Source organism: Lathamus discolor, chromosome 5 (assembly GCF_037157495.1).
Source record: "Lathamus discolor isolate bLatDis1 chromosome 5, bLatDis1.hap1, whole genome shotgun sequence".
NCBI lineage: Eukaryota > Metazoa > Chordata > Aves > Psittaciformes > Psittacidae > Lathamus > Lathamus discolor.
In genome coordinates this window covers 75,873,990-75,888,415 of record NC_088888.1, presented here as the reverse complement: position 1 = coordinate 75,888,415, position 14,426 = coordinate 75,873,990, and the positions used below count along the sequence as shown (strand labels likewise).

At 45.8% G+C, this 14,426-nt stretch overlaps 2 protein-coding genes across 19 annotated transcripts in view; one reads left to right on the top strand and one right to left on the bottom strand.

Annotated features, from left to right (window-relative positions):
* SNAP91 (synaptosome associated protein 91) overlaps nucleotides 1-10,789 on the bottom strand; it is a 68,953-nt gene extending 58,164 nt beyond the window's left edge. For 14 of the 18 annotated variants that reach the window (XM_065681330.1, XM_065681334.1, XM_065681336.1 and 11 more), the window contains exons 1-2: nucleotides 10,347-10,789; nucleotides 9,584-9,749 (exon numbers count right to left, since the gene is read on the bottom strand). In XM_065681330.1, the coding sequence (XP_065537402.1) occupies nucleotides 9,584-9,713 (130 nt within the window). In that variant the 5' untranslated portion in view covers nucleotides 9,714-9,749; nucleotides 10,347-10,789. Of the gene's footprint in view, nucleotides 1-2,592; nucleotides 2,740-9,583; nucleotides 9,750-10,346 lie in introns of those variants that run through there. The other 4 variants (XM_065681332.1, XM_065681331.1, XM_065681348.1 and 1 more) reach the window with 4 other exon arrangements.
* The window catches only part of LOC136015957 (uncharacterized), a 34,229-nt gene continuing 30,366 nt past the window's right edge, over nucleotides 10,564-14,426 (top strand). The window contains exons 1-2 of the mRNA XM_065682608.1: nucleotides 10,564-10,839; nucleotides 11,503-11,538. Of these exons, the coding sequence (XP_065538680.1) occupies nucleotides 10,564-10,839; nucleotides 11,503-11,538 (312 nt within the window). The remainder of the gene's footprint in view (nucleotides 10,840-11,502; nucleotides 11,539-14,426) is intronic.

Below are 14,426 nucleotides of genomic sequence, written 5' to 3'. Positions count from 1 at the left end.
AAACCTAGTGACTGAGGATGAGGAAAAGGCTGAGGTACTTAATGCTGCCTTTGCTTCAGTCTTCAATAGTCACACCATTCATCTTCAGGGTACTCAGCTCCTCGAGTTCAACAGCAGAGATGAGGAGCTGACTGAAGTGCCTATAATTCAGGAAGAAATGGTTAGCAACCTCCTGCTCCACTCAGACATAAACAAGTCCAGTAACGAGTGGTGTCCCTCAGGGATCAGTGTTGGGACCGGTCTTGTTTAACATCTTCATCGCTGACACGGACAGTGGGATTGAGTGCGCCCTCAGCAAGTTTGCCGATGACACCAAGCTGTGTGGTCCGGTTGATACGCTGGAGGGAAGGGATGCCATCCAGAGGGACCTTGACACGCTTGTGGGGTGGGCTGATGCCAACCTTATGAAGTTCAACCACGACAAGGGCAAGGTCCTACACCTGGGTCGGAGCAATCCCACCATCCCACCAAGGCTTTGTCCAACCTGACCCTGAACACTGCCAGGGATGGAGCACTCACAACCTCCTGGTTTGAGATTGTGAGTGCTCCTCGACCTGCTGGTCACGCTCCTTTTCATGCAGCCCAGGATACGGTTGGCTTTCTGGGCTGCAAGCGCACACTGAAGCCGGCTCATGTTCATTTTCTCACCGACCAACACTCCCAAGTCCTTCTCTGCAGGGCTGCTCTGAATCTCTTCTCTGCCCAACCTGTAGCTGTGCCTGGGATTGCTCCAACCCAGGTGTAAGAGCTTGCACTTGACATGGTTTGACATCTTCATTAATGATCTGGATGAGGGCATTGAGTGCACCCTCAGTAAATCTGCGGACAACACCAAGGCTCTGCAGATGAATCTGGACAGGATCAATGGGTTATGGTCAGTGGTATGAGGTTCAACAAGGCAAAGTGCTGGGTCCTGCACCTGGGCCACAAGAACCCCATGCAATGCTACAAGCTTGGGGGAAAGCGGCTGGAAAGCTGCTTGGTGGAAAAGGACCCAGGGATGCTGACTGACAGTCACTGAACATGAACCAGCTTGTGCCCTGGCAGCCAAGAAGCCAAAGGCATCCTGGCCTGTATCAGAAATAGCACAGCCAGCAGGGCCAGGGCAGTGCCCTGTTCTCGGCACTGGTGAGGCTGCATCTCGAATCCTGTGTTCAGCTCTGGGCCCCTCACTACAATAGACATTGAGGTGCTGGAGTGGATCCAGAAAAAGGCAACAAAGCTGGTGAAGGGTCTGGAGCACAAGTCTGATGAGAAACAGCTGAGGGAACTGGTGTTTTTTAGTCTGGAGAAGAGAAGGCCCAGGGGGACATTATTGCTCTCTACAACTACCTGAAAGGAAGTTGTAGTGAGGTGGGGGTCAGTCTCTTCTCCCATATAAGAAGCAATAGGCAAGAGTTAGCAGCCCCAAGCTGTGCTGGGGCAGGGGGTCGGGGTTTAGATTGGATACCAGGAAAAAATTCTTCTCAGAGAAGGTGATCAGGCATTGGAACAGGCTTCCCAGGGAAGGGGTAGGAGCACCATCCCTGGAAGTGTTCAGTAACCGTGCAGATGAGACCCTCAGTGACATGGTTTAGTGGTGGTCTTGGCAGCCCTGGGGTAACAGCTGGACTTCATGATCTTAAACGTCTTTTCCAACCTAGTTGATTCTATGATTCTATGTACTCACAAAATCTCCTCTGCAAGAAATTCAATAGGCAGAAAAACAGAGTCTAGGAAAGGCGACCGACACACTGCCTCAGCTCAAATGGCCAGGGTACAGATTACATAAATACACAACATTAGCATGAAACCAGGACTTTTCAGCATCCAACCCCTTTCATTAAACTAAGTTAAGATACAGATAGAATCTAGAATAAAGCATGAGATCACATTATCCTAGGCAGGCAGAAAGAACAGAAGAGTATTTAGATTTGGTCTGGAAGTCAGTGGTAATACAGAGCACTGCCATTTCTTACACTGTGCCTACCGCTAAGTGTCAAGCCTCAGACACCCAGTGGATGCACCATTTGCAAGCAGCCTAGAAAACACTGTTCAAGTATTCCACCTACAGTCACGGTGACATTTCAAGGCTGAGGTTCAATACCATTTGTGGCACTAGTCCAGACTGCTGCCATATTCCATGTCCTAGTGAACTACAACTCTCAACTGCTTCAGCAAATGCACTTCACAATCTAAAGAGAACTTTCAATGAACCCAAGCATCTTACTGGTTACCAGCTATGACCGTTGAATATACCTCTGAGCACACCCATGCAAAACTTGTTTTGTATTGATTTTCAGTGTTTTCAAGCAGCTCTGCAGAAGTAAATGTGATCAAAACAGCAAGATTAAAAGTATTGAAAACAGCTTTGAAGTTTGGGTATGCAGTTTGCAAGACTCGCAAAAAAGCAGACTTAACTATACTCCGCAAAGGGACAAGCTAGCCTCTGCCAAGTTTTCTGATTGCCTTCTAGCCATTGCCAACATCTGGGGGTTTTTTCAGATTTTATTTAAGCCACCAAGCTCTCATCCAAACAAAATTTTGGCCAGTACAAAAAATCAAGCAACCATGCCGAGTCTGCTGGGGTAGGATACGCTAATATCAACTCACCAGTGAAGCTTCACACTGCAGTCTTGCTGGTACTGCTGACTCAGAGGAAAAAGAGTACTGCTGGAAAACCCTGTGCTACAGATCACTGCCTGCAAAGCTACTAAGAAGGCTTTTTTTACCACATCATTTAGTGCGAGTCCAGGGTTCAGCCCCATGCTAGATGACCCAGTCTTTCAGCACACTTGATGTCCTGTGCCAAGATTCAGATCCTGATTTCCTGGCTTGCTTCATTCTTTGCTTTTTAGTTTTCATGGTACTTGAAACTCCTCTCTCTAAGGCAGGCAGAATATTGTTCCTAATCTGCCTGCCACGTGTTGAAGATTCAAGTTTCATCTAACACTCATTGGTAAGACTACTCTATTTCCCCAGGCACACAGCAGAACTTGTGCTTTTCCACCCTTACCCACACTGTGATCTGTGACTTGAAAAGAAGCTCCAAAAAAGAACAGGGCATGTTCGCTTAATGATACTGATGGGTACCACTGACTCATCTTTAGACTATAGTAAGACTAAGGGAAGGGATATAATGTCATCCCCCACAACCCCAATTTTCCTCACTCCCAGAAACATCAGGGCCAGCTCCTTCAGCAATACCACAGCTGACTGAGGAAGGTCTCTCTTTCCTTTGGGGTACATTCAATACACATGGCAAAGGGTTTTTTGGGGGAGGGGAAGAACACTGCAGCTGTGACCTCTGAGAACAGGGGTCTCCTCCACAGGCTGTAGGGGATATCTGCTTCAGCACCATGGAATACATTCTGCGCCACCTCTGACCCTGGTGTTCCTTCTGCCATTTCTCACTTTTTCCTTCCTCCTTCCTCTGCCTGTCCAGTCTTTTCTGCCCTTTCTCAAGTATGTTTTCCTGGAGGTGCCATAAGCTTGGTGGATGGGCTCAGCTGTGTCCAGTGGTGGGTCTGTTGTGGAACCAGCTGTGTTTAGCACAGAGGATGCCCTGATCTCTTCTCACAGTGGCCACCCTTGCAGCAAATCCCTTGCCATGGACACCCAGTGCCAGGGGAAAGTAGTAAGGTAGGAAGAGCAAAGTAGTCTCCAGTGTCTTGAACACAGGCAGAAAAATACTAGAAGCAGGTGTGTTTTTGCTGTACTACCATTTCTTCAGAAGTGGGGACAAATTGGGCAGCAAATTCTCCTCTTTGGCTACTAGCTTCTCCATCCAGCAAGAATCAAGGAAGACAAGGAGCATCCGAAATGCTCTATGCCCTTCAGAGTTATCCTGACTGACATGTACCTTTAAGCACTTCACAGGGCAGAGGCACAGAAGCATGGACCAACCACTCACAGAACTCCTCACTATCGGGACAGGCCTACATACGGCACACACAGAAGATGAAGCGTTTAAGAGCCAGGCTGAAAAACCAGAGGCATGGATCAAATCAAACCACAGGAAACCGAACTGCACATTTGTTTATTTGTTTAAAAGAAGTTAAATTGCTGCCACCCAGGATCTACAGGAGTTACACAATGAGGCTATTATGAAACATATTCAACTACTTAATAGTTAATCAGGTTAAAACTATGGAGTGGTCACTGTCATACTGACCATGTCACGAACAAAGCACCTCAAAGAAGGATATAGCTACTCCATTTTTGAGGTCTACCCACAGAAGTCAGTACACCAGAAAGACCTGACTTGTCCCAGAACTTGTCATCCATGACCTTGACAAAGCACGTTTAACAGAAGGATCTTGATGACTCCTGAAAACTGACTAACATATGCCTTCAGCTGCGGAAAAGCTAAGAGTAGGGGGAAGGGTAGGACTAGTCAATCTAGCTTTATCAAGTTACAGTGTTTGGATGAAAAAGTTTAATATTACACTGTCAACCCACTCTTCTGTTTCCTCATTCTCCCTTTACTTTCCTTAGGCACTGTACCGTAAGAAGACTTAGAACGCCTCAGATGCACAAGATCAAGTGATCCTGCCCTGTTTCAACCTTTGTATCTTAACATGAATTCAAACTTCCACCCAGCTTCAAACATATTTTGAAAAATTATTAGTTAGCAAAGTCTTAGTTTAATTAAAGGACAGCTTTCTCTCGTTACTACACATGCCTTAAAAACAGTATAGGGCCAGGGGAAACTGAAAGTTAATGCCATTGAAATGCTCATGATCAACTAATTTAAAAAGCCTTATTAGCTCCCTTTACCCATGACAGACCTTTCTACTCCTATTCAGGGATCCGCATACCTCCAACTGAAGTGAGTTTTCAGTCCCGTTTTGGGAAAGAACATGGAAGAAGCATACAGAAACAGAGACTGACGGCAGGTCCTTTTACACACACACACATACAAATGTGCTAATCCAACATCAAACAATGAATTAAAGAAAACAATTGCTTGTTTGGACTTTTTCTTTTCAGGTGTGCAAGAAATTCATTGGGGTGACAAGAAGGAGTACATAATCTAGAATACACCCCAGCTGTGACAATTAAAACCAAGACACTATATTACAGCCGATCTTTAATGCTAACTTTTAAATAAGTCAGTTCTCTCGTACATGGAAACCCTGACAAATTACTGTAATACAAGATACAGTGAGACACACAAAAGTAGTTTCATCAGTAAAGTGCAAAGGATTATGCCCAGTTTGTACAGGAACTCCATTCTTGGCAAGTTTCTTAAAGGTACTTCCATGGCTGTGAAGACAGTGTCACCTGGACTGCAGAGCAATGCAGTACTTATATGTCTGCACTACTCCCACTAGGAAAGGGCTCCGAGTGCCAACAGACTTGGAACGCTCCCCAGATTACTTCAACAACAAACAACTTATGAAATACACATCCAAGCTAACCTTAATAGTCACTGAATCTAGTGAGTCAAAACAGCTCCACTGACCCCCACCTCTCCGAGAAAAAGACATACTCCTCATGAATGAGACAGACTAGACTAAGACTAACCTGTGGGAGGTAGCAACGTTACTGAGCCTAGAAAAAAAGCTTAACCCATTGCTTTTGGTCAACAGCTAGTTCTGTTTTAACACTAGAGACTACCATGACTCAAACTTGTTAGGTCATCCCTACAGTCTGCAGAAGAAAGGCAAGACAACACAGGAACAAAACACCAACACCAGCCCTGCAGTTCAGTTACCAGCATGAATTTAGACTATAAATTTCCTTTTAGAGCCTTTGTTTGTCAGCCACATACAAAATGCGAAATTAGACTTAGGATGGAAAGATGTTACTACACATACACAGGTCACCTCCATAGCCACAGAAAATCAAGTCCTGATTTTCATCTGCTTTGTTTCCACATTTCATGAAAATCTTCCAGCTCTTGATCAGCCCTCCAGAAGGGCCTTCTAGCTCATGAGAATTATTTTGAGGAAGTAAGGAGGCATCACATGGCATTTTAGAATACACGGCCCAGAACTTCCTCCTGCTGCAAAACAATCCACTCAACAGAGTAAGTCAAGGAAAATCCCAGCCAGTTTGATCATTTTCAGAATCAGGAACTTGTTACAACCAACTGCAGATGCAAGAGCCTCACTGGTTTCCAAGTCACTTCCCTAAATGAAAGCTTGACACGCCATTTCTAATAAACATCCCTTACAAAAGGAGCTGAGTTCAGGTGTACCTATTTTTCCCTCATCTATTGTGCTTTAACATTTGAAAGTCAAGTTACTTATTTCCTTTTTCTAAAGCTTCGCCCTGTTGATTCCACCAGTCAACCTCATCTGAGGCTGGAAGCTGCCTTTTACTTGCCCAACACAACTAAACCCTTGGTGTAGCCTTAACCCATCTTTCAGAACAATTCTGAGATTGAAACTTCTATGCTGTGCACTAGGATTGCACTCCCAGCTGTATATAAGCACAGCTTATGTACTGTTAACGTAGCCCATTTATCTCAGTCACCCACTCTGCAATGGCACTTCTCACTGCATCAAAATCAAGTTGCTAATCCCCACTTCTTCATGGGAATACCTCCCTCATTTGCAGTATCTAATTGTAATTTATTTAACACAACCTGGTGAGCCTAAGGAGATGAATACATATTACTGTGGTGACTTTACGACGTGATTTAGTTACATCCAAAAGGGTCAGAGCTCTAACATGACAACTGCAACGGCATGCCCAAACCATCCTAGATTTACATTCATTTTCCCCCCACACAGGGACTTGGGAAACGCATTTTACACCACCTGGTACTACTTCCAGCAGTTGCTGGAAATTTCCCAGCAATTATCCCTGTATATGATACCAACCTAATCATACTTCAGTACTTCTTTGCATGACAAGCCTGTGCAGCACAAACAGCCAAAGGACAGCCACTGCACAATATCAATATTAATGCATGTATTTGAAATCTACAGAAGTACATAAAACTACACAGAGGTAAACACTTAGCAGCTCAGTTTTTGTTCACAGAAGACATTCATTCTGTTCTGTCCCTTCTTCACACGCATGCACTCATACCCAAATCATGCTTTTTATTCCTCAGGGCAAATTCCCTCTAAGTCGTACTCACTAAAAAAAGAACAAAACCAAACAAAGTGCCCACCCCCACACCTTGTCATTTATCATCTTTCCATAACCCTCTGTAACTAACATCTTCTGCAGAAAAGAGATGAGTACAGGCATCGTTGTGTCTGTCCTCACATGACTACTTAATTCATGTTAAACAGTTGATCTCTCCATTTAATTTACAAAGCTCAGTTGCTAAGCAGGGCAGTGGAAGGTAGGCTGTGTGGCCTGACACCTGGCCACTATGACGCTAAATAAAATTATGGTGCTCCCCAAGGACATAGAACCCCCACACCAATACTAGAATTACAGCTCTTCATAAAGCATCACTCCAAACACTGCTCTCTGGTACTGAAGTTTTGGCTAAATCCGTCACAGCTTGACTCAAACTTCATCTTAAGGCACTAGCAAGTTTTACCTTTCATTCCTTTCTCCACATCTTCCAATGTTGTTCATCCAAATTGAGAGGCAGCCATGTAGCTCGGAGCTACCTCCACATAGCAGTACCTCCTGCACGCACGGGGCATTGCTCTTTCAGAGGATAAACTTGTAATTTACTCCCTCATTACAATATATAAAGCCCATTTTAACACTTGTCCACAAGATATACATCAGAGTTCACGGAACTGCCTTTCAATTTATAGTTATGGGAAGCCTCCAATTTGAGAACTTAAGAATATTGTTTTATTTTCAAGCATGAACCTGATGTTCATTTTTGTGGATGTCTGCAACCTGATGTCCACAATTCTGAATGTCCGTATTTCCCACCGACAAGATTCTCTGTAACACCAGATAGTTAAACCCTCAGCTGTTACATGCAGCTTGTAAAATAGAAAGAAAAATAAACAGGGATATATCTTGCCAGGAAATGAAAATTTCTCTTCCTCTTGTGTGTCTTACATGCAGGTGGGCATGAAATTGCATGGAATGCTACCAGCTTCAGTCTCCCCCACATACATTTTCTGAAGTAGCAATATTAGCATCAATATCCAAACACAATCCCTTTCCAGACCTTAATATAGCACCTGCCTATTTAATCCTGCCTATTCCAGACAGTCCTTTCATTTATATGTATACACACACGTGTGTGTATAAATACACTCGGAGACACAGCATGCTTTTAAATACATGAGCTATGCTGTTTTTTTAAGCTAAAGGTTCTAGCATCAGATACAGCAGGACAATCCACACACAAACTACAGATTAAGAATGGTTGATTGCTACCAAACAGAGAAGACATCAGTAACCACGATGATTTTTTGAAACATACAAGAAAACAAGAGAGAATGTATGGTGATATCAAGACCACCGATCCATTTAAACATCGGTGTAGACTTGAGTCAGTCTTCAACCAATGCTGCTCACACCAGCATCTCTTAGAAATACATACAGGAGTATTCAGATATACTGGAGGAACACATGCTGTTTGCCACTTCAAGGGTTAGCTATGAAGTTATTAGAACTGAAATCTGGAACCATTTTCCAGAAGTAACAGTACCTCCTTTTAAGAAATACAAAATCATCAGAACTGTACTAACATGCACCTGCACCAGCATTACTTAGTAATGGACAGCTTGGTATAAAACCTGCTTTTCTTTACTTGAAGATATTTCATACCATGTCCAAAAAACCCAAAAATCCAACGGGAAGAACACTCAACTGGGACAGTAAAACTTGCTGTTGATCTAGTGAGTTCAATGCTGGACACAGTTGGTAAACAAGGGCAATTAACATGGTGTTAATTAAATTCCTTCACCATTCTACTCCTTGGTGTCTCCAAGCAGGGAGTGACAGTTGAGCGGGTTGAAAAGAAATGAAATTGACAAGACAAAACATCACTAGCTCATTGTTTTCTACAAAACATTTTGACTTCAATATTGCTTTATGCAGTCCAGAATAGATCATAAATCTATGATACAAAGCCACAAGCCACCTTCAATGAAATGTGATGCAAACTATCGGCAGCCTATGAAGTTTCTGTCACATATTTGGTACCTCAGCACAACAGGCTTTAAACTCTTCATAGGTTCCTCAATCTACAGCATAGTGTTATCCAAGTGCCTTGTCATTTAAGCACACCATCACCTAAACATCTTCACAAGCCTGCTGTGGAGACCACCACACTCCTGACAGTTCTTGGCCAGCTCCTGAAGCAGCATTTATGACTCTGCCTAGCTTAATCCTGACTAAAGTAGGCCGTGACAAGTGCATGTCCATTTTGCCCTGTGCCAAATTCCCTCCCATCTTCCTGTGCCCCTGCTCCACTTCGCACTGCCTTCCTGGATAAAAGGCAAGAGGTCATGAGGAAAAAAAAAAGAAAAATGGCCGAAAAAGCATCATTATGCAATAAGAGAAGAAATGCAATAATAACTCATCCTCTCATGGAGATTTCTCATAACCCTTATGGCTTGGAAGCGTGACAGACAGACAGCCCAAAGGCACTCTAAGGGGCCCGGCAGTCAGCCTCCTTTACCCCGCGCCTTCGCTGGGGAAACAGAAAAGGGATGCTCACAGTCCAGGTGCTTCTTCTTGGGCCCCATCACTTCATGCGTGGTGGCTTTGCAGACGGCTCTGGCTACGGCAGATCCCGTAACGCTGTACTGAGCAGCTGCGATGCGATCTGTCAGCGTCTGACCCGACATCTTCGACTGGCGTGCCTGCTGCTGCTGCTGCCTGCTCTGCAGAGGCGGAAAACACGGGAGGGGAAGGGGAGATTCCGGGTTTATCGCCGACGGGAGGCGGGGGCGCGCAGGAACACACGCACGGACACACACGCACAATAGGCCTTCAGGCAGCCCGGCCCCTCCCGAGGAGCAGCCCCCCGCCCCGTTGTGTAAGCCTTTGCCTCCCTAGAAGCCGCCTGGGGCAAAAAAACGTAGGGTATTCTAGATGCTGCGGGGAAAGGATGAACGGGAAATAACGGTGGGAGCAGGAGGAGGCTGCACATAAATAGCGTACGATGCCGCTGGAGTGGGGGAAAGAACCCCCCCCCCCCATACACACACACCTGCTCCGGCAGCGCCCGCCCCCCGAGCCGGCCCGCGGAGGAGCCTCCGCCGCGCCGCGCCCCGGCCCCTCCGCAGAACCCGCCCCGCCGCCTCCCCGATGGGAGATTATGGCACCGTTGCGCCATGTTATGCCCTCCCGGTGCCTCCCCCCACCGCCACCCCCCGGCCCCGGTGGGAAGCGGGGCGCCGCTGGTGCGGCGGCACCCAGCGCCATGCAGCAGCCCGGGGCGAAGGGAGAAGGGGATGAAGCGATTGCCAGCGGCCGACCTGTCAGTGCGTCCTTCCCTCCCGTCCTCCTGCTGCTGCTCCGGGGAGGGCACCGCCGCCTCCCGCCGCGCTGCCCGCTGCCGAGGCGCCCCACGGTGCAGCCCTCCCTTCCCTCCCCCCGGCCCCGATAGCCCCAGGTGCGGGGCGGGCTGTCCCTTCCGGCCGCCGCCGCCGCCGGGGATGCGCTGGGCGTCCACGCCCGGAGCCGCCGCTGCTGATGCTGCTGCTGCTATTTCCAGCCGGCGGCTTAATCCTCCCGCAGCCTAATCCCCGCGCTACTGCCGCAGCAGCGCCGCCCCTACCCCGGTGCAGAGGGCGGGACGGAGCGCAGCGGAGAGGAGCGGAGCGGACCGGCGCTGCCGTTGCCGCCGCAGAATCGGTAGCCCGGCGCAGTCAGGTGACCCGGTGCGGTGCGGCCGGGCCGCCCGGTACCGCGGGGCAAAGCCCCCCTCCACCGCCGCGCCTCTTAAAGGGGACGCCGCCCGCCCGTTCGGTAGGTGTGCGGCGGGGCGCGGCCCGGACAGCCATCCCCATCCGCACCTCGCTTGCCGCTCCCCGGGGGTGCTCCCACCGGGTGCTGCTGCCGGTGAGGGTCCGCGGCGCCCGGAGGCTGGGGAGGGTGGGAGCCGAAGGCACTGATACGTCCCCTGTCTGCAATGTGGTCCTGTGGTTAACTCTAAAAATAATACACAGAAGGGATCCTAGAGCTGCATATGCGCTGGATTTCTCCAGAATCTTTATATGATGTTGTTATTGTTGTCAAAGATACCCGAAGTACGTCCCCAGAATGGCTTGCTTTCTGTTAAGCTATCCTAAAGCTGTTGGTTACAGCGCAGCGCTATGCTAGGAGCGACATACTGCCACAATTTTATCGTGTAAGCGAAGCCTAGTGGAGTGATCTGTGGAGTACTGAGAAATGCGGGGCACATCTATTACCATAAATTGGCTGAACTTAGTTCTGGGGTAAAGTGATATAAGTGGGTGGGGTCTAAGTGGAACGGTGTTGGTAGGGATTACTTGGAGCTGCCATTTGAACAGACGATGTGAAAGCCTGTTATTAATTAGCTGAAGAAAACTATGTGCAGTGCGTGTGAAGTGATAACTGGGTTGGTTTGTGTACAAAGACATACAGCATCGGTTTCCTTTATTCCGCCAGGAGCAGAATACTGACGAGGGATTGTGGTCTGTGAGGGTATGAAACAGCAGCTTTTTTACTACTTCTTTTTTTATTTTTCTTTTCCTAATAACCAAGAGATTTTAAAGTCCTAGGTAGCCTGAATGCCTGGGAGTCCTGTTAAAACAATGCTCAAAAGTTCAAGTTACTGTTTCTATGGAAAATGTCTTCTAATTTGGAACTGTTCAAACGGTGCCTGGGTCCATTGAAGACAAGCGTTTGAATTTTTAGGCTTTCAATATTGGTTAATTTTAACTTTTGCAGAGCAAATAGAGACTTTTTGATTTCAGGAATCAAACGTTTTCTCAAATGCAGTGCTTGAATAGGGAGAGGGATTTAATTTCAAAAAAGATGTAAAGTGTACATTGATGACTGTTAGCAATAAGTATTAGGGGTCTGCAAACTTTGAATGGTCCCATTAAGTGAGATGCTCATATTCGGATAGCAAGAACATGTCTATGCCTCTCAGCTCAATTGAGCAAAAGAATAAACACCTGAGTCGCATAGAAAGATAACGTAACACTGTATTCCTCAGCATTACTATAGCCTACTGTTCAAGTACAGGCAAATTTTAGTAATATTTAGAAATCGCGTCTCATTTACCACAGAAATGTTGACTTCCATTCCTAGAAACTCATCATTAATGGTGGGATTTAGGGGAGATTGAAGCATGCCTTTGCAGAGGCACATGAGCAGTTTTTATCTCTGTACTTCCTGGTCTGTTATTGTCGTCATAGTGCCAACTGATTTCAGAGGAAAGAAAAAGCTGGGATCTACAGAAACCTCATGTTCTATTACTGGCATTAAAAATGAACTCATCTTGGTAACACTGACAGGAGTTCAGAATGGCTTGGCCTTTAAAAACCCAGAAGGTTTCGTTTTAACTAGCATATTCTAGAAGGAAAAAAACACAGTTTCAGTTTGCTGATTCCACCCACCAGAAATTTAGAGTAGCTTTACTCACCACAAGCAAGATAATTTTCAACTTTACACTAGGCAGAGTATTTAATTAGCAATACAGCTTTTCATTAATGTCAAGTGTACGTCTTCACTGTGAAGGTCTGGATACTTGCTGCACTAGTCCATATTGTTATCAGCAGCTTCTGAAACTCTCATTTGTATCACCACAGGCTATGATTGTGAATACTCAGCACATTTTATATCTGCATATTGTCAAAATATTTAAGCAAAGGATAAGTCAAATTGTACTGTTGACTTTAATTTTACGTATTGCAAACTGTATTTAAATGCAAAGAATAAAGAGATCCTCCGGTATGTTGGTTACAAGCCAGCAGATGGCCAAGTTGTGATCTACAGTACACAAGGGAACAAAATGCAAGATAACAATTACAGAAGCACTTCTAAGATGTTAATTTATTTGCCATTACTTACATACTCAGCAACAAATAACCAAATAATCTTGAGACAAATGCTCAAAGATAATTCTTAACTGAACTTGAAATGAGAAAAAAGAGTATGTCTGTTTTAACCTTACATTCAGGAACCTACATGGAGGGGAGGAGGCATGTCGAAAGGGTGATTCATCACCCCACACCTGGATTCTGCATTAGAGATGTTTGTGTCTTGGCTGATGTAAAGCACATAGGACTCCAAGTTACAGTTTTCTCACCATAGTTATGCACTTTTTTTGTTGTTTCCCAGTTTTAATTCTCAGGTCTTACAGTTCTTCAGCCAGAGCCAGCTTCAATGTCCTTTCCTCCTGCCTTCACTGCCCAGGCAGAGGTTCAGACCCCATCCTGTTCAAGACCAAGCCAGCATCAGACCCAACAATGTTGATTTACTTCTTCTTGCTCTCAGGACCAGTGGTACAAACAGAGCTCCTGGAGAGTCTGGCTGTAACCATAGTGATAGTAGCAGTCCTGCATAGATCTGTTTATCTCTGAGATGGGGGAGAAAAGGACTTTCCAAAGGAGGAGCATCCTCCTGACTTTGTATCAGGTTGATGGAGCCAGGTGGGTGTATTCTGCCTCTACATCACCTGCAGCAGAAGTTGTAAAACATCAGTAGACACCCAAATCATGCAATACCCAGGAGTTTCCATTCTGCTGCTAAACATAACTTCATCACTTGGTCTTCTGCAGCTTCTGTCCGTAGCAATTCATTCAGCTTTTGTACTCACCCTTCTTAGTGGCAGCTGTTCCAGTAGTCCCTTTGGTTACTGAGATAAAAAACACCAATGAGAAGTTAAAGCCGGTTGTCAATTTTCCAGTCAGAATTATGGCCCAAGAAGGATGTAGCCTGAATGTGCTCATACATCCCAGGTAAAGAATTCATTGCATCTGGGGAAACTGCTTTAATTACTGAATCTAAGAGAATAGCAATACACAGTGGTAAGAGGACAGGCTAGGAGGTGTGAGTACACACATTACATCCCTTAGGAAATGCCTTTTTTGTGTGTGTGAAGAACTTCAAAAATAAAAAGATTATTTAGTTAAGGGAGAAAAATAATATGACAGAAAGAATAGCTAACAGGCTTTTTTATGGGTAGCTAAGCCATGTCAAACTGAAGTCATGTTCTGCAGAATATGGAGCAGTCAGCATAATGCAGTTGATGATAGCAGAGAGGTGGTAACTGGCACATGTTGTGCCGTTCTGTACAGAGCAACCACCCATGTTCCTTTCCCTTATCTAGCATGGTGGTTCTTCCAAGGACAGCCTTAAAACCTGTAGAATCTTAGGGACCTCTGATGACTGATGAATTCGTGAACCCTGTCATCCACATCACAAAGGTAACTTTTGCTGCTGGAGTAGCTCTTGCCCTGGGTCTGGCAATAACACCAAAGTTAGTAAGATGAGAAATGGGAGAGATGATCACATGCATCAGGAATGGGGCAAAAGTCCTCTAATCATGAAAGTCTGTACCTGTGAAACTCCTCACTATTTCA